Source organism: Colobus angolensis, unplaced genomic scaffold (genome assembly GCF_000951035.1).
Source record: "Colobus angolensis palliatus isolate OR3802 unplaced genomic scaffold, Cang.pa_1.0 Scaffold113, whole genome shotgun sequence".
Lineage (NCBI taxonomy): Eukaryota > Metazoa > Chordata > Mammalia > Primates > Cercopithecidae > Colobus > Colobus angolensis.
In genome coordinates, this window is record NW_012112364.1 from 3,772,115 (window position 1) to 3,792,609 (window position 20,495).

At 46.3% G+C, this 20,495-nt stretch overlaps 1 protein-coding gene across 2 annotated transcripts in view; it reads right to left on the reverse strand.

Annotated features, from left to right (window-relative positions):
- SPATA13 (spermatogenesis associated 13) overlaps nucleotides 1–20,495 on the reverse strand; it is a 154,086-nt gene that overhangs the window by 74,105 nt on the left and 59,486 nt on the right. The window contains exon 2 of one of the 2 annotated variants that reach the window (XM_011958726.1): nucleotides 13,121–14,875. The exons of the other annotated variant lie outside the window; for it this stretch is intronic. Within the exon in view, the coding sequence (XP_011814116.1) occupies nucleotides 13,121–14,764 (1,644 nt within the window). The 5' untranslated portion in view covers nucleotides 14,765–14,875. The remainder of the gene's footprint in view (nucleotides 1–13,120; nucleotides 14,876–20,495) is intronic. 2 annotated transcript variants of the gene reach the window in all.

Consider the following 20,495-nt stretch of genomic DNA (forward strand, 5'->3'; position numbering starts at 1 on the left):
TGCTGGGATTACAGGCTTGAGCCACCGCGCCCGGCCGTTATTTTTTTATAGTAGCCATTCTAATGGGTGTGAAGTGGTATCTCACCATGGTTTAAATTTGCATTTCCCTAATGATTAGTGACACTGAAGATGTTTTCATATACTTTATCATTTGCATACATACACAAATATATACATATATGTATATACATTTGCATATATACATTTATATATGAAGTATATTTCATATACTTTTGCATGTATACATACATATATACGTATATATATATGCAAATGATAAAGCATATGAAATATACTCTATCAGTCTCCCTCTGTCACCCAGGCTGGGGCGCAGTGGTGCAATCTTGGCTCACTGCAACCTCCACCGCCTGGGTTCAAGCGATTCTCCTGCCTCAGCCTCCCTGAGTAGCTGGGGCTACAGGTGCGCACCACCATGCCCAGCTAATGTTTTTTTGTATTTTTAGTAGAGACAAGGTTTCACCATGTTGTCCAGGCTGGTCTCAAACTCTTGACCTCAGGTGATCCGCCTGCCTCACCTGCATATCTTCTTTAGAGAAATGTCTACTCAAGTCCTTTGCCCATTTTTTAAATGGGGCTGTGTTTTTGTTGTTGTTGAAGATATCATTTAATTTAAAAGCTCTCTGAAGTAGATGCATTTAATTCTATTTTACAGATAAGAAAGACTAAGTGATTCCTCAAGAGATGAGGAGGTTAGTAAATGGTGAGAAAGTCTGCATGCCACATCGCAAAGCAGATGCTGATTCTAGGCCTCCTTCCCCATCTGGAGACCGAGCTACAGGCCCGGCCCCACTCCTCACTAGTTATGTGACAGTCCTTGAACTTTTCCAAGCCTCAGTTTATTCATCTGTTAAAGCAAATACAAAAATCACCTATGTCACAGGTGGCTGTGAAAACTGAATGCAACAGTGTTGCATGATGAAACTTTGTTCATTGAAAAGGCATCATATCAATCTGAGCTATTATTATTGATATTCTTATTTTCAAGAAACAGTTACTTTTTAAAATCCTAAATGAGTTGCTAAAAATTCCAGTTCTCAGTAGTGGAGGGAGCAATTGCTAGACTTACACTCCTCACAACATATTTTAGACCAAATTCTTTATTTGATTTGAGACAGGGTTTCACTCTGTCACCCAGGCTGGAGTGAAGTGGTGCAATCACAACTCACTGTGGCCTCAATCTCCTAGGCTGGAGCAATCCTACCACCGTGGCCTCCTGAGTAGCTGGGACCACAGGCTTGCACCACCACCCTGGCTAACTTTTTATTTTTGTTAGAGACGAGGTCTCACTATGCTGTCCAGGCTGGTCTCGAGCTCCTGAGTTCAAGTGATCCTCCAGCCTTGACCTCCCCAAGTTCTGGGGTTTTAGGCATGAGCCACCACGTCAGCCAGACAAATTCTTCATCGCACCATTTCTTGCTTGAAAAGTTTTTATTTCATTTTTTGCCAAAGGGAATTTTTGTCTGTAGAAACGTACATTCAAGTGATAATACTGTTCAATTGAAAAAAAAAAAAAAAGATTAAAAGCAATCTTTCTCTTTTCCTGGCATGCCTTCCTGGCTGAAATCACAGCACCACTGTATTCTGGAGAAGTACAGGACACTTTATACCTACAGGAGCCTCAGCCTGGAGAGTGAGTCTCAAAGTTCGTGCTGACGAAAGTCATTTTCCCGAGTTGACTGCTGATAGTCCAAATTGTCGGGTCTAAACCTCAGGGACTCTAATTCAGTCGCTTTGGGTGAGGCTCAGAAATCTGCAGCTTTGGTTTGTACCTCAGGGCGGGGTCTTTGCTCTGGCTATAACTTAGAAGTATATTATTTGCAAAGTTTAACTGGTCTGTACTGAAATGTCTGACCAAAGGAAGTAATTTTAATCATAACAATGATTTATGTTATACAAGCTACTATTTACCGGATTTACCGTGTTCCAAGGCACTGTGGTAAGTACCTTACATGCATTAATTCATTTAATTCTGGCAGTACTACTACCCCAATTTTTAAAGAAGTTGAGGCTTAAGTAGGTCAAGTGTCTTTCTTAAGAACATACTGCTAGTTAGCAATAAAACTAGGACAGACCTCAGCAGAACAAGGCCCAACTACTTTACACCATCCAGCTTCCTGACCACGCTAGTTGGGAATGGCTAGCTGGCAGCCATGTGGATCCTGGTATCCTAGAAAGTTACTGGATCAGTGCAGGACAGCAAGCAGCCATGAGTGCTATATCGTCTCCAACCCACAGGGCCCCTCTCTCTATTCTCACACCAGCTGACTCCCTGAAGTCTGTCCCAGAGTATTGCAAATGGTGGTTTTGTCCCCAGACTGTCGGAAGTACAAGAAACAGGTAATGTTCAGTTTATACAGTGACTCGTGGTAATGTGTACTCTGGCCTCCACCAGCAAAACCTATGGCATCCCTTCTCATCATCACCATCACGGTAGACACAGCCAAATCAATCAGTGTCACCGAGCCAGGCTGAAAGCAATTCCACCCTGGGCGCTCTTTGATGTTAATTGTTATAGAGAGGTTCAAGAAGAGAAATACAGAACAGGAGAAAAACATATACTGAAATCAGTTTCTTAGTCATCAAGCTAAAATTCTCCCCCTGGAGAATATGGAAATGTACCTTTCTGTACTGAGTACTTCAGAAAGGTTTGATTACGCCCTCCTATCCACAAATTAAAATGAGGCGCTAATTAAGAAAACACTGAAGAATAGACTATGATATTGGTTCCCATCACAGCTTAAACTTCAGGAAGCTTAACATACACAGCATTAATAAGATGCAGTACATTATGACAGGTTGATTGCAAGTGGTTATCGTGGTAATTTCTATAAAAGCTGGCATTTAGTCTCTTGTGCAGGTATAGCGGTATGATTCCGTCTCCCTCCCCCCTTATTTTTAATGAGAAAATCCTATTTAATGGTATTTCACTAGAGAAACTATTCTAGAAATGAGCCACTGGAAAGTTCAAAACTACAGGTAGACGATAATTTTATTTAGATTCTGCATTTGTAGAAATAATCTTATCAGTGTTTTTTTCTTTTAAGTGTATGAAGTGCTGTAGCCTGTCAACAGTGCTGGGAGAGACTCAGGATTCCGTAGCTTTGGCTTACATCCCAGGGGTCTTCACTCTGGCTACAACTGCAGAAGTACATAGTTTGCAAGTTTTAACTAGTTTGTACTGAAATGCCTGACTCAAATGTTGAGCACCATTTCAGAAATACTTTGAAACTTTCCACTGAAAAACAGGTCATAAGGAGCATAAACATTTTCAGAGCAAATGGAAACTTCTTTTTTACAAACTGACTTAGAAAATGACTCAATTGTTAAAGTAAAAAGCTATTTTCACACTTAGACTCATGCTCTGAATTTCTACGATTTAGTATTGCTGCAGGAGACCCTTTTCCTCTTTCATATTTTTCTCCAGCCAAAAGAAACAAAACAAGCTAAAAACATTCTGGGAGGAACTGAACATAAACTAGCACCAAGATGATTCACAGAAGGCACACGGATTCTCTTCACATTACACTAAAAAGCCCCCTATAAGAGAAGATATCTGTTGTATGTCTACCCTAGGCATACTATTTAGGAAATATCATAAAACACTAGCTGTCACAGCAGGGCAGATGTCCCTATAACAACATGTTCAGTTCATTAGAAAAATATTTTTTGAAAGCACACATAATACCATATTTAAAAATCTTTCCAACTCTAATTTTGTGATTCAAATTCTTGAATGTTTTTGTCAGAAAAAAATGAATGAGAACCCAGAGGAACATGGAAACTTATATTCTCTGTAGTACAAAAAGCATAGGCAGCTGAATAAACGGAGGCTGGATAACCAGATGTTCATATATTAAAAAATGAATCTTCCTATTACACACAAGAACAACTAAACATGGGGCATATACCTAAATATAAGAGCTAAAATGATAAAAGTTCCAGAAAATAACAGAGGAGAAAATCTACAGAAAACTACAAAAATTTGGTAACTGAATTTTCATCAAAACTAGACTTTGACTCTTTAAAAAATATTATAAAATTGGGTTGAGAGAGGTGGCTCATGCCTGTAATCCCAGCACTTTGGGAGGCCAAGGCAGGCAGACTGCTTGAGCTCAGGAGTTCGAGACCAGACTGGGCAGCATGGCAAAATAATACAATTAACCAGGCATGGTGGTGTGTGTCTGTAGTCCCAGCTGCTGGGTTGGGGTGGTGCTAAGGCAGAAGGATTGCTTGACCTTGGGAGGCTGAGGCTGCAGCAAGCTGTGATTGCACCATTGTACTCCAGCCTGGGAAAGAGAGTGAGACCCTGTCTCAAAAAAGAAAAGTATTAAAAAATTTAAAAGACAAGCCAGATTGTGAGAAAATACTTGCAATTCGTATTAATTTGATGTGTCAACTTGATTGGGTGCAAGAATCCCCAGAAAGCTGATAAAGCATTATTTCTGGGTGCATTTGTCAAGGTGTTTCCAGAAAAGACTGGCGTTGGAATCAGTAATCAGTAGAGTAAGTAAAGAAGATTTGCCCTTAAGGATGTGGGTAGACATCTACAATCCCTTGAGGGGTCAAATAGGACCAAAAAGCCAGGCATCCCCTCCTCTCCTGGCAGACATCCACCCTCTCCTGCCCAGGAACACCAAAGCCCCTGGTTCTTGGGCCTTCGGACTCCATGACTCACACCAGCACTCCACCTCACCACCTTGTCCTCGGGTTTCCAGGCTCACGCTGAACCACACGTCTGGCTTCCTGGTTCTCCAGGCTGCAGATGGCAGATCTTGGTACTTGGCCTTAGTCACACCAGCTGATTTTCATATGTATCCTATTGGTTCTCGTCCTCTAGAGAACCCTGAATAATCATATTATCTGATAAAGGACAGGTAGCCAGGAAATATAAAGAAACCTTAACTGCTCAATAAGAGGATGACAAAGAATGCGATGAAATGATGAGCAAAAGATCTGAATGGGCACGTCACTAAATCAGATCACGTGAATCGCTAATAACCCCATGAAACGATGTTCAACATCACTAGTCATTAGGGAAATGCTAATTAAAGCCAAAATGAAATACCACTCTGCACCCACTGGAATAGCTAGAGCCCAGAATACTGACAATACCAAGTGCTGGCAAGGATGAGGAGAAACTGGAACCTTTTTTTTTTTTTTGAGACGGAGTCTCGCTCTGTCGCTCGGGCTGGAGTGCAGTGGCTGGATCTCAGCTCACTGCAAGCTCCGCCTCCCGGGTTCCCGCCATTCTCCTGCCTCAGCCTCCCTGGTAGCTGGGACTACAGGCGCCCGGCCACCTCGCCCGGCTAGTTTTTTGTACATTTTAGTAGAGACGGGGTTTCACCGTGTTAGCCAGGATGGTCTCGATCTCCTGACCTCGTGATCCGCCCGTCTCGGCCTCCCAAAGTGCTGGGATTACAGGCGTGAGCCACCGTGCTGGGATTACAGGCGTGAGCCACCGCGCCCGGCCCAAAACTGGAACCCTTATACGGTGCTGCTGAGAATCTAAAACGATACAGTCATTTTGGAAAGCAGCTTGGCAGCTGCTCAGACAGTTGAACATAGAGTTGTCACAGGACCTAGCAATTCCACCCCTAGGTATCCACCCAAGAGAAAGGAAGCATATTTCCACCCAAGGACTTGTATGTAAGTATTCACAGCAGCATTACTCATAATAGTGAACAGGCAGAAACAACCCGTCTCCATCGACAAATGAATGGATAACAAAGTGTGGTCTAGAGAGCCATGCACTGGAATATTACGCAGCCTTAACAAGGAAGGAAGCACTGATCATGCTCCATGGACAAATCTTGAAAACAAGGTTTTGTTCAGTGAAAGAAGCCGGTCACAAAAGACCACATATTACAGGATTCTATTTCTATGAAACGTCCAGAAAAGTAAAATCATAGACACAAAAAATAGATCTGAGGCAGGGGCTAGGAACAGAAAGTGACTGTAAATGGCACAAGGCTTCTTTCTGGGGTGGTGAAAACGTGTTAAAATTAGTCTCTGGTCAGACTGGATTAAGAAAATGTGGCACATATACACCATGGGATACTATGCAGCCATACAATGGATGACTTCGTGTCCTTTGTAGGGATGTGGATGAAGCTGGAAACCATCATTCTCAGCAACCTATCGCAAGGACAGAAAATCAAACACCGCATGTTCTCATTCATAGGTGGGAACTGAACAATGAGATCACTTGGACACAGGAAGGGGAACATCACACACCAGGGCCTGTCGTGGGGTAGGGGGAGGGGGAGGGACAGCATTAGGAGATGTACCTAATGTAAATGACGAGTTAATGGGTGCAGCACACCAACATGGCACATGTATACATATGTAACAAACCTGCACGTTGTGCACATGTACCCTAGAACTTAAAGTATAATAATAATAATAGTAATAATAATAAAGAAATGAATCCAAAAAAAAAAAAAGAAAAAAAAGGAAAAAAAAAATTAGCCTGTGGTGATGGCTGCAGAGCTCTATAAACATATAAAAATCACCGAATTGTTCGCTTAGTAAAAGGTACAGACACAAAACCCATCAGCTGTGGCTGGTCTTGGGTGGGAGCAGGGACTGACTGTAAAAGGCGTGGGGAAGCCTTCCGAGGGGAGCCAAGTGTTCTTTAGCTGGACGGTGGTGGTGGCTGCACACTCTACATTTCCCAAAAATCATCAAACTGCACACCTACAACCGGAGAGTTGATGTTATGCAAATTAGGCCTCTCTACAGAGCTGGTCTGACTAACCTCAGCCACGGAATGTCCCTCTGTGTCCCTGCTCTGACAATGTCACTGGCTTTCCACCACTTATAGGGTAAAGTTCAAATTCACAGCTGTAAGCGAGGCTCTTCCTAATGATGTCCGGACCTACCTGCTTAACCTTACCTCCCTCCTCTCCACCCAGCCACCCTGTACAGAAGTTCTGCAACCCATCTGCAGCTCCCTGACCAAACAGATGCATCACTTTGCTAGAAACTCATATGCAAAGCCCCGTGCTAAGTCCACACATCACCTCAGCTAATCTTCACAACAATCCTTTGTGGTCAGGATGCTTATCACCCACAGTTTACAGGCGAGGAAAATGAGATTTAGAAAAGGTGGAGGACTAGTAAGCAGCAGAGCTGAGCTCAGGGGCGGCACCCGCCTCCTGTTCCTCACTCCTCCCGCCAGCCTGGAAGTCCAGTGCCCTTCTGTAACCGCTGCCCGAGGCACTAAAGACCCCACTCCACCGTCCCCAGTTCTGCCACTTTCCAGCCCGGGTTCTTAATTCTGCCGCCTTTGGGGCTCCTGTGGCACTTAGTGCATTCGCATGAGGAGCCCTTCCCACTACATCATAATGACCTGCACACATTCCTGTCGCCAGCTGGACTCCGAACCCATTAGAGCACAGACAGCGTCTTTTTGTTTCAACCTCTTCTGTTCACATAGCAGGTGTTGAGTGGTGAGGTACATGACGATTCCTTATGCACTGCTTAACTTCTGCTTAATGATTCCATCTTAACTTGGATTATTCCTCTATATCAAACCAAATTACATTACTTCCTGTTCTCTCCAATCACAGAATATCTCTGCACACATGTGCAACCTACTGTACACCTCACTGAAATGCCCCTGTCCTCTCTATAATCATCTGTAGAAATTCTCCTTCTTCAGATCAGATTCAGTCACCCTTATGAAGCCTTCCTTGATCTGGTACATGGGTGAGAACTGCAAGTCCTCTGAAACCCATAGCATTTTGCTTTTACCACTTTTATGGAATTTAATCCATCAAGTTCTCCTATGTTTTAGGTGTATCTGGGCACAGGTACGACCTCCTTGGCATCACCACATTCCCTATAGAGTCATACCTAACTGGTCTCTTATATCTGACATGTGTTCAACAAATTTGGTTGGGTACATGGCTGCATTAAAATATAAATGTTGGATTATGCAGGAAATTAACTCTTTTTTTAAGTAGCACGACGTCAAACTAACTGTTTGAAGAATTTCTCCTTCCCCTGTTAAGATTGTAACAGTGTTATATTGAAAAAGAGTTCTGGAAAGAACCCACCTTAACGTCCCTGTCTTAAAAAGCCATGCCAATCTAGGATGGAAAAACCATCTAAACAGCGACAACCACACAGCGGCAGTCCGTGTCAAAAGGTGGGCTAAGTGTTTAACATCCATAATTTCATTGGCTCTTACCATCCCCAAGGGCAGACGAAGTTACTCCATATTCTACCCTTGAGAAGACCCGTGCCAGGAGAAGTTCAACAGTTTGCCCCGGTTGCCGGGGATCTTTTAATAAGAGAGCCAGGGTCCCAACTCAACTAGAAACATGTGCCAAGAGACAGTAGCTTACCAAAGCTCCCTGGAGAGGGATCCAACTGGTTGTCATTTAAGAGTTTTTTCCACGGCATATTTAGCACTACATGAAACACTGACTCTGCTGCCTGAGTTTCCATTCACTAAGGAAGCAGTTTCTCCTTGTGAGCTGGTAGGAGAAGCAGCATGAACGCTCCAAACTCCTATGCAACACCTTCAAAAGGCAAAGGGCAGCACTGTCAACAAGTAAATGCAACCTGTAACTTACAACAGGTCACAAGCTTAAGGACTTGTTCAACAAACCACTGCTCTTAAAGCTGACCACTAGGTGGCAGGAGCATAGCATGCTTTGTAAATTAAAGCGGCAGGACATTTTCCCAGCTCTTTTTCACAGCAATACACACACCATCTTGTTAAACTGCTTAAAATTGTTCAACAATTATTTTGTTATTTTTAGGGTAGTATGATATAAATAAGTGGTTCTAAATAGAAATTATTCTCCCTATTGAAAAGTATATTATAATATCTTAAATAATACCATAATATATGTTGATTACAATCTTTTCATATTCAACAGTTTAAATTTGCTTTAATCCTATAAGTAGAACCATACTGTTAATGAGTTGAATAAAAAAATATACTGTATACTGAAATATAGTAAAGACTGAAATTTAATTTTGTAATGCTATAAAATAGACAGAAACTGCTTTTAACTCATGAAGGTTGGAATCCTTGCGTTTCACACTTTTTCTGTTTGTTTCCCTTAGTCTACATTTTGTTTCTCAAAGCCAAAATAAAAAAGGTTTCAGGTTCTCCTTCACAAGCACTTCCCTACAAGTAACACCGAACATTTCCAATGTGTAAGATGCAATGTATAAGTTATGGGTAAAGCCGTAACTGTATTTTCTCTTTTTGACATATATGTTCAGAGTACAGGCCGGGCGCGGTGGCTCACGCCTATAATCCCAGCACTTTGGGAGACCGAGGCGGGCGAAACACGAGGTCAGGAGATTGAGACCATCCTGACTAACACGGTGAAACCCCATCTCTACTAAAAAAAAATAGAAAAAAATCAGCCGGGCATGGTGGCGGGCACCTGTAGTCCCAGCTACTCGGGAAGCTGAGGCAGGAGAATGGCATGAACCTGGGAGGCGGAGCTTGCAGTGAGCCGAGATCGCGCCACTGCACTCCAGTCTGAGCAGCAGAGTGAGACTACGTCTCAAAAAAAAAAAAAAAAAAAAGAGTACGAGAGAGGTGAAACCTTATCTCTACATAAAACACAAAAAAATTAGTTGGGCATGGTGGTAATCCTAGCTACTGGGGAGGCTGAAGCAGGAGAATCGCTTGAACCCGGCAGATGGAGGTTGCAGTGAGCTGGGATGCACCACTGCACGCCAGTCTGGCGACAGTGAGTGAAACTCCATCTTGAGAAAATAAATAAAAGTACAAGAGGAAGCTTTATGTGCTATATAAGAATTTTGAGGCTGGGTGTGGTGGCTCACGTCTATAATCCCAGCACTTTTGAAAAATGAGGTGGGTGAATCGCTTGAGGCCAGGATTTTGAGACCAGCCTGACCAACATGGCAAAACCCTGTCTCTACTACAAATACAAAAATTAACCAGGCATGTTGGTACACGTTTGTAATCTCAGCTACTTGGGAGGCCGAGACGTGAGAATTGCTTAAACTTAGGAAGCAAAGGTTGCAGTGAGCCGAGATCACACCACTGCACTCCAGCCTGGGTAACTGAATAAGACGCTGTCTCCAAAAAAAAAGAATTTTGAAATGAATGCAACTGAAAAATGTGATGAATATCTGGAGGCAAATCTGTAGACTTATCAACATGTGTGCACCTTTAATAAATTGAATTTCAATATAATTGTTCTGCTTTCTATCTTTGGTGATCTTTTGTGGGTAGAAATTAAATTTGATATAACTAAGAATAGCAAATATACGCATAAAACCATAAAATGGTCAAAATCACCCTGGGAAGTAACCGCACACTAGTTCGTACATATTCACTTAACAGGTTCTCAGGAATAAAATATTTCAATGATTTTTAAAAAAATAATTTTGTTAAGCAGAATATAAAATTGAATCTTTAACATAAAAAACTCTCCAGCCATATACAAATCCTTTTTTAGGGAGGGGAGGTTCCAAACGACGAGTGGGGCAGGCAGGGTGTTTAGTGGAAGGAATGTTACCCTTCATCTCACCCAGGAACGAGTGAAGTTCAGTCAGTTGTACAAACTGGAGCTGGCAGAACTGGAACTCCTTCCTAAGTCTGGCCACTACTCCTGTGTCCTTACAACTGCTCCACAGGCTCAAACATGCGAATGAACAGACAGTTCTCAATATTCAAGACCTCTCAAATCAACTGGTGAGCTCTCCACAGGAATCTTGGGTAACAGACACTGTGCAGTCTCCCTTCTCTGGCTGCCCAGGGAACCTGGAGACTAATCTCGATTTGAAAGCACTCTGCAAAAGTCCTACTTTCTAGGTCTTTCTACAAAGGTTCTACTAACCAGGTCTGTCTGTATAGCAATGGTCAAGATGGACAGTGCAGAGGCTGTCCTGGCTTCTGAGTTTGCAAATTTGGCTATGCAATCATTTATCTGTAGGCACTAAGACAAAACTGAGGTCCTCCCCAGGGATGGGTGGGAAGGAGCATTTGCTAGGGGATTATTCTCTATGGCAAGCACCAATCTATACCTGCAAATCAATCTAGAAATGTATGTGAAGAATAATCTGCAACATATACACATGAATGCATTTCCCCATCTTCCAGCTATTTAAGGTAATATTACTGAGTGCTCTATAAAGTGAAAATTATAAAGCTGTCCGGATGTTTGATAGAATATGAAAAAAACCTGCTGTTGTAACCTTGACAGCTATTAGCTGAGTCAATTCACGAAGTGCTTATGATCTACTCTCAAATAAGTACAATAACCCATCATAAAAATCTCTTTTAAACAAGCATCATTCAAAGGCTGACAGGTACCAAACTGCATGTTCCTAATTCATTCCTAGGAAATTAAACAGACTTAGTGATGGTGGTGGGAGGTGGACAGGTACCTAGGTGGGAAGAGGCAGGTCCCCAGTGAAACCCCACCTTCAAGCCAGGGACAGCCTGAAACCTCAGGGCACAGATGCTAGTTCCGGGTGAAGTCAGTGACCTGGAGTGAGAACTTCCTTGATGCCTTTCAACCAATCAAGTGCTGCTTTTTCCAGGCCTGCCCACGGACCTGTCGGTATGCACTTCCTTCATTCTGAGCCCATAAAATCCCCAGACTCAGCCACTCACTGGGACTACCTGCCTGCAGAGAGGAGCAACCCACTCCAGGTTTCCTATCCTCTGAGAGCCGTTCGATCACCCAATAAAGCTCTTCTCAGCCTCGCTCACCCCCCATTTGTCCGCATAACTTCATTTTTCCTGGATGTGGGACCTGCCCAACAGTGGGAACCAAAGGAGCTCCAACACTTTCCTAGATGGCTCGCCGAGCTGCAGGTGGGAGTTAAAGGGGCTGTAACACATTCCTGGCCAGCTCACCGGGCTACAGGCAGTCACATGCTCCTGGACTGCAGGTGTGAAGAGTGGTAACCCTCCTGGGGACCCAACCCTTGGGATTCCCTCAAGCTGTAACACTATAACCCTCCTGCTTTCCACCAGCACCAGGCAGCTGCCACATGCACAAGGAAGGGTGGGGCTAGACCCGCCCAAGAGCCACATGCTGGAGTGGGGCAGTGGGATTAAAGGAGCTGTAACACAATGGGGTGAAACATGTTCCCCAGAAACACGGCCCCTGCTTGCTGTAATGCAGGTAACGAGGAGAAGAGTTGTGGCCCTTCCAGGAGCTCGGATCAGAACCAGGCTATGACATGCTGTAACACCCTCTTTGGGGCTCTGCAATTCCTGGTATCTCTGAGATTTCACTTGTCACCACGTTCCCCTTGTCCACAAGCTGGTGCCTGCAGCAGAAGCCAGCTGCAGTACGTCTGTTCCAGCCACAGCCTTGCATGGAGCTGGCACCTGGAGCTGCCTGCCCTGCTGCAGCAGCTGACCTGCCTGGCTGTGTGCACAGGCTGGACTCCACGCTCATTCACTCACACACGCCTTGCTGCTCCATCCCTGGTATGCCCTTGGCAGGCATGGGATCTGGGCTGGCAGTGCAAGCCTAATGCAGCCTGCTGGGCAGAATGGGTGGGATGAGGCTAACGGGCATGAGCAAAACTCAAGCAGAGGCACTGCCAGTCACAGAGGTTTCCAGCTGGTCAAGTGACACCCAAAGGTGCTGTGATATTAGGACAGGTAACAGTCTCTTAACAGAAAGAATTTCACTTATATGCACTTTGTGGGGAAGGTTTACAGAAACAGCTTAAAATATAAAGAAAAAAGATATGAGTCAGAACTGCATGGAACAGAACACAGTTTGTTCACAACTTATTTTTTCCCCCAGAATCTAGTACCTGGTACATGTTCAATAAACATCTTTTGAAGGAAAGGTGTGGCAAATGTCATCTCAATGAATCTCATACATTGTCAAATTCATTTCAAAGGAGATAGAGATTACTTCTGAAATTGGTAAACAGCAACTTGACAACTCCTATTCCCACTAATATTGTAAGGGCAACAAGGTCAGCAGAGGGCCACTGACCATGACAGGTTAGGGACCCAGGGCAACACCTGTGCAGCATGGGAACCTCCAGGTGAGGCCAGAATGCCCCTGTGCAAGCTGCCTTCCTGCAGCAGGGTCGCCCACATGAGGGACCTTACCACTGCCCTTACCTCCTCCTCCTCCTTTTCTTCTGGGCTGGCTGCCCCACCAGTGGTCACCAAAAGGTCCTTGCTGCCCTCAACACCATGTATGGCTTCCACAGGATCCTGCAAGGACACAGGCCCTGGCTCTCTCTGAGCAGATCCTTCTGCCCTTCCTTCACTTTCCTCCGAACTCACGGTTGGGGCACCGTGATTGCTGTGACACTTGGCACTTCCTGCCCCGGGGCTCTGAGGGCTCTGGGGCTTGGGTGTGGTGGGCCTTAGAGGGGTGGGAGGCTGCTCAGGGTCAAACGTGAACTGGCTGCCAGCGTTTGGGTCACAGCAGTCTCTGCTCAACACATCCCGGACAATCGGGCTTGGCGAGGAGCTGCCAGCGCAAGGACTGTCGCTTTCCACCGCCCAGGAACTTTTGGCTTCAAGAGGAAATACGGCGGTGTCAGCGTCTACGTGGGGCCCCTTAGAGGTGGCCGAGCTGAAACCAGCGGCCACGGTGCACGCTGCAGTGGAAACATGCATGACCGCCCCGCCCCGCCGGCTGTCCTGCTCAGTGCTCCTGGAGACGCGGCGGGAGTAGTCGTCATGCAGCTGGCTGTGTGCCTGGAGTCTCAGGCTGGCCTCACGAGGGGACGGGGCCCCACTCCTGGGACTCTCCCTCCTCCAGGCGGCCTCAGTCACATTGCTCACAAGTTTGAAGACTCTGTCAAAGTCCTTGGCCCTAATCGGGCTCCTCCAGCGTTTGGTCCTCCCTGACCCAGGCTTTTGGGAGTCAGTGGAGGAGCTGCTTAGGGTCCTCTGTGGCACCTGGGCGTCCTGCGCCGTCCTGAGGTCTGCAAGATTGGAGGTGGACTTCCGCTTAAAGGAGCTCTTCTTCAGAAAGGCAAGGTTGTCAGTGCTCTTGCTCCTCCTGTAGCCCAGGCTGTTGTTTTCAGGATCCCTCACGAGAATCTCACACATGGTGGGCACCTGGCCAGTGGCTATTGTGGGTGTCGCGTGGTTCTGGGGCGCATCCAGCAGGCAGATGCGGCCCAGGCCGTAGGCTCTGCGGAGGCTGCGGGAGCGGTGTGTGCTCCGCTGGAAGGTATCGTCCGTGTCCTCGAGGTCGGAGCCATCCAGTGTGCCCCCCTCTGCTGGCCTGAGGGTACCACACGCTGGTCCCGGGGCTGAAGGGGAGCCCCTGCTTGCCTGGGCTGCTGGGACAGCGCCATGCGGGATGGGCTTTCCCAGGCCATGCTCCAAAGCCTCTCCCTTGGAACAGGCATTTGACCCCTCTCGGCTCTGAATTCCTTTCAGGACTGAGGACTTCAGTTTCTTAAAGGATCCCATTTTCCGGAAGGAGGCGAGGGTGTTCCATGTGGAGGAGCTGCCCACCAGGACCATGGAGCGGGGCCGCTCGGGGTGGGCGCTCGTCCTCTTCCGACTGGTGGAAAAGAGGCGGACAAGCTTGGCTGGGCTGAGTTTGGCTTCCTGGGTGTCTGTGTCGCCACCAGGGCTGCAGCCACAGACTCCATTTCCACAGGCAAGGGAGGTCACCATCTTGGGGTCTTTCAGGTCCGAGCCTGGACAGGGGGCTGCGGGGCCTGGCCCGAGGCCGTTCGGGGCAGTGGTCATGTTCTCCAGGCAGGGTGACCAGGGCCGCACAGCAGCCTGGGTCATGGCCACGGGCACTGCCGAGTCCGCAGACCGCAGCTCCAGGCCTTCATCTCCAGGAATGCCGTCCTGGCACTCACACCTGCCTTGCACATCGGGCTCCTGGGTGACCACGGCCTGCAGCGGAAGACAAAGCAGGCGGTTTAGCCACTTCCCACGCAGCAGCCCCTCTGCTCAGAGAAGAAGAGGCACGCTCCAGCACAGGGCTGGTCAGATGAAAGCTACTTCAAACTCAGTTACAATTGTACATTTCCCCTCCATTCACTTCATAAGTTGAAGGAAAGATGCAAATATATATCCCTGGACAGAGAAGGGTAATTATGGACTGTGCCGTGGACTCACTGGAATCTGTGTAGGTGAGACTAGGAAAAAAAACTGCTGGAATGAAAATATCTAAGTATCATTCAACGCTATCTTTTCTTCTTATGTGAAATGGAAAAAACAAATTAGGAAATACCAAAAGAAGACCTCACAACAATTTCAAAAGGTGTGATGTTAAAATGCCAGCCTGTGTTGAATCCAACACACCAAATACTCAAACCAAGTGCTGACACACGCAGGAACAAGCGTGAGTGCCACATGCTGGCAGCTGCCTCCTGTCCAGGAGGGCTGAGATGCTCAAACACTAACTGAGAGCCGCACAGGGCCACCGGGACAGAGGCGGGAAGGACTCAGCCAGGACATGCCAGGGCAGCCTCTGAGAAGGAAACACATTGGTAGGGGTCTTTTTCCAACTGGTCATAGAGTAGAGAGACATGAGGATGCTGCTGAAGTATGTTAGAAATTCAGGGTTGGGTGCAGTGGCTCACGCCTGTAATCCTGACACTCCGGGGGTCCGAGGCACATGGATCACCTGAGGTCAGACGTTCGAGACCAGCCTAGCCAACATGGTGAAACCTCACCTCTACTAAAAATACAAAAATTAGCCGGGCGTGGTGATGTGCCCCTCTAACACCAGCTACTCGGGAGGCTGAAGCAGGAGAATCGCTTGAACCTGGGAGACAGGTTGCAGTGAGCCGAGATTGCGCCACTGCACTCCAACCTGGGTGACAGAGTGAGAGAGACTCCGTCTCAAAAAAAAATAAAAAAAAAATTCAGAAGAATTCAAATTAAACAAATTCAGCATCTTTTTCCTCTTCCCACGTGCCCTGACAACCACACACTCCTGCACCCATGCCCACCGCACACATCCACTTCCACACCTTCCCCCCATACCTGTATCCATATCTTTACTCCCACACACCCGTGTCCATACTCTTCACCCCACACCTGTGTCCATGCCCTTCGCCCCACACCTGTATCCATGCCTTCCCCATCATGCACACCTGTGTCCAAGCCCGTCTCACACACCTGTGTCCATGCCCTTCCCCCCGCACCTGGGTCCATGCCCTTCCCCCCACACCTGTGTCCATGCCCTTCCCCCTACACCTGTGTCCATACCTTCCCCCTACACCTGTATCCATGCCTTCCCCCCACACCTGGGTCCATGCCTTCCCCATCATGCACACCTGGGTCCATGGCCTTCCCCTGAAAAACGAAAATGCTGCTCCCCCTTAACTCTTTCCATCAGGCCAAGATCTGCTCAGTCTTCAAGTGAGAGCTTACATGTCTCAGACCCCGTTCTCAACAAATAATTACTGGATGAATGAACAATAGATTATGAAAATAACCATAAAAGACTATCAACTTTTAAGTACTCACTTTATGTCAGGCCTCTGCACTAAGGTCTTGGAAAACATAATGTCACTGAGGACCCACAGAAACCTAAGAGGTCGCAGAATGACTGGCATTTTGCAGACAACCAGATGGATACTGGAGCAGGTTAGGTCATTTGCCTGGGAGTCCTGCAGCTTCCCCACAAAGCCCACACTCTTCTCCACTGCAGTAAACTAATGAACAGAGACAGAGGCACAGTGGCCATCTGCACCTCACACATCTGATTCCAATTCCTGGGCCTCACGACCCTGACTGCAAATAAATCCCAAAAATCTTTAGACATCAGTCAAGGCCACAGAGGCCAAAGGCAAGAGAGGAACAAGAGGAGGACACTGTTTAAAGATCTTGAGAGCAGATCCCGATTTAGCTCACCCCTATGAAGTGCAGAATCTGCCCCCTGCAAACAGAAACGTCTCTCTTCTGCTCCTACGCCCCAGGTTCTTGATGGATTCCGTTTCCAGTGAGAAGGGATTCCCAGGGACAGCCACAGTGAAAGGGTCAAAGGGTTGATTCCATCCAGGACAAGGGAGGCTACGACGACTCAGACTGTCAGCCGATTCCATTCATCAGAAGACCGACCGGCTCCGGCTCCTACATGCCCTCTGCAGTTCAACGTTCTCACGGAGGAATTAGAGGGCCAGAGGAGCTGTGGGTTACATGTCAATGAGCCACATAAACAGAGGCTTGAATCATCTCTGCAATGAGACTGGGTATGAAGCCTGTAACTAGTTGCAAAGTAAGTTCAACATTCGGCATCACCTATGCGCCTTCATGTGCTCTAGAAGGGATAGGGAATTCCACTGTTTCAGCATCTCAGAATCGTGATACGAATGAGATTGTTTAATCAAAAGGTCAAGTTCAGTTCACGGGCACTGACGTTAAGTAGTAATAATGGTCTTATTATGACTCGCATTGACTACGGAAAAGAAGGCTTGATTCCTACCTTGTAATTCAGGGGATTAGACAGCTTCCTGGCACCACCAGGGGGCGCTATGAGACCTTTTACAACCAAGGAGGAAACAAGGGCCCAAGACATGGGACTTGGCCTAAACTTGGTGCTGTCATATGGGCTCTGGAGTCAGTCATTTCAGTGGTCTGTACTTCAGTGCTGTCTACAGAATAAGAGGTACCAAGATTGATGCATATATCCACTTCACGAGCATCTACTGGGTGCAAGCGTCTGTGCGGGTCCCATGAGGAATTTGAGGCTGTGATAAGGTAACCCCCATTCTCGATAAGAGCAAAGCAACAGTCAACAACACACAGTACAACTGGGAGGCGATACATTTCGGGGACCAGGTGTCTGACTGACCCAGGAATGAGGGGTATCTCAGGATATGGGACTTTCAGGGTTGAAGCCAACAAAGTTCCTAGCAAATGGGGATGACTGCTCACTCTACAGTAAGTAGAACAGTATCTCTGGAAGGACAGCTCAGTGTGATAAACTAGTAAAATCAAGGTGAACGTGGGTTTAGAAAAGCCTACACACCCCTAGTCTAATAATACCTCATCATTCTTTGAGATGAACTGCAGGTGTCTCCTTACCCAGGAATTCCTTCCTGAGCCCCCTGGAATGAATGAAATCCCTTACTCTGTGCTTCCACAAGCCTTCAGGCATCTCATCAAATTGTTTTTACCAAAATGGATTATAATGATAGCTTTATAGAGCTGCCTTCAACCAAGACTGTGCACTCTCTGAGGGTAAGAATGGTGTGCTTTGCACACTTAGATTTAACTTTGATGTGAAATCACATCAGTTCTCCTGCCTTGTCTAATCCATACCAAGGTAAGAAGTTGTTACAAGCCAGTATGTTTTTACAGAGTGAAGAAGTTGACATTTTCTAACACTCAGAACTTAAGTTCTAGGATTTAGATTTCATAAAACACATGCAAAAAATTGGGGTTTCTAATTGGGACAATATGCTTTTTAAAAGACCAGGGACTTAGTATTTTGTTCATGAGCTGAACAACGATTGTTGTGTGCTGCTAAGAGTGAAACTGAATATCATGAAAAAAAAGCTGTTTCCTGGAATTTCTGAGTAACATAGCAAGTTGCATTATTTAGAACTAATACTTTGACCTCTATTAACTAACAAGGGTTGCAATTCAATTAGTGGTTTTGTAGCAAGTCTTATAAATTGTGGGAACTCTGCCAGAGATATGAAAGAAACAGAACTAAGAATTTCAGATGGGAATGTTGTGAAATCCCTGTCTACAAGCTAGATTCTAGGGTGTATGAACTTTAGAATGGAACTTTTTTTTTTTTAGTAATAATGAGAATTCTCACCAAAAACAAACAGACCTCTGACCAGTAATTTTAAAATAAAAACTTAAATTTGAAATTCAGGACTATAGAACAGATTAAATGTACAAACAAGCCAGAAGGTTTTTATAATATACTCATCATGTATATCAGGAGTGTCCAATATTCTGGCTTTCCTGGGCCACACTGGAAGAAGAATTGTCTTGGCCACACATAAAACACACTAACACAACTGCTGATGAGCCAAAAAAAAAAAAAAATCGCAAAAAAAAAATCTCACTATGTTTTAACAAAGTTTACGAATTTGTGTTGGGCCACATTCAAAGCTTCCCCGGGCCACATGCAGCCTGCGGCCCACTGGTTAGAGCAGCTTGATTTACATAACAAACTGACACTGAAAGAAAACACATTGAAATCGAAAATGCTGAAGGAGTGAGAGCAGACCCTTAAATCACAGCTGCACAGAATGTGGCCCTGGGGAACGTCTGATCCCTATTCACGACGAGGACGCTACGGCACAGTGAGGCTGAGGAGCTTACGACCATTGCTGTAGTGACAGCACAGCAGGGTGGAAATCGGAGGGTCCACCCCAGCACTGCTACCTCCAGGCCAGAACCCGGGGGTCAGGCTAGACCCTTTTCCTTCCCTGCAGGTTGCACCAGGTCTAAGCGACTCTAAGCGACTCTACTGCATGCCCACCAGCCCTTTGCCAGTGTGGTGGCTGGTGCCTCATTCCTAGGCTGCATTACCTTCCACCTGGATGACCGTGGTCTGACTCACTGCCCACCCATCCTTCACTCCGCTGCCAGAGTCCTCTCCCCACTGCAGATGGGCGGTGTCACTGAACCCAGGGTCACTGGCTGCCCGTGGACTTTAAGAGATGTCGAATGTCCTGTGCCTAAAACGGGATGCCCTTCCCTCCAGCAGGGCTGAGCTATTTGTCATGATCCTCACACCACCATGACTTTGCGAGTTTCCTTGTCTGCTCTCAGGCTGTTTCTCCAGCCATTGTTGTCTCTCTGTGCTTTGGGAACCACAATTCCCAGGTTCCTGACAAATGGCTTCTGTCCAGGTTTGGCAGTGGGCAGCGGTGGTGGGAGGTGACTCAAGGGCTGGGGAAGGGAGTTGCCATAGTAGTTCGTGGGCATGTGCAGCAGCTGTGGTGTCTCTGTGGCTCTAGCCCTGCTGGGAAGCTCCTCCTTCCCAGGTCCGAGGTCCTGTGGGCGGGCAGCACCAGCTCCCAGCTCAAGCAACACGCCCTCTTGTTTACCACTCCAGCCCAAGGGGCCGGTAGCAACTTCCTGCTATTGCACTGTCTTCTCTCTTGTTTTTCAGCTGTATAAAAATAACCCCTGTATTAGATTCTTTGTTTGAAATACCTGGAGACACTTTTCTAGCGTTTCCCACACTGCCCTGTCATTCTGCTTTCGTTGTCTGGCTTCTACCCTAACCTCTCCGAGGAGCATGAAAAGTTCTCTAAACGCAGAAGCCATGCCTTATTCCACTGTGTCCTCAGCATGTGTCTGTTGAATGACCGAAGGGGCTGCTGGCTTTGCACATCTCAGGTCTGATACCCCAACATCTGCGCCAGATGGTTCTTTGTTGTGGAAGCTGACCTGTGTTTTGTAGAATGTCTAGCAGCAACCGTGGCCATTGATGCTATTAGGAAGAAGAACTGTGATAAAAAGAGAAGAGTGCTGAAAACCGTGAATGTGCTACCAATTAGTTTCAGAATAGTTTTTCTGAAATTACTGGAAA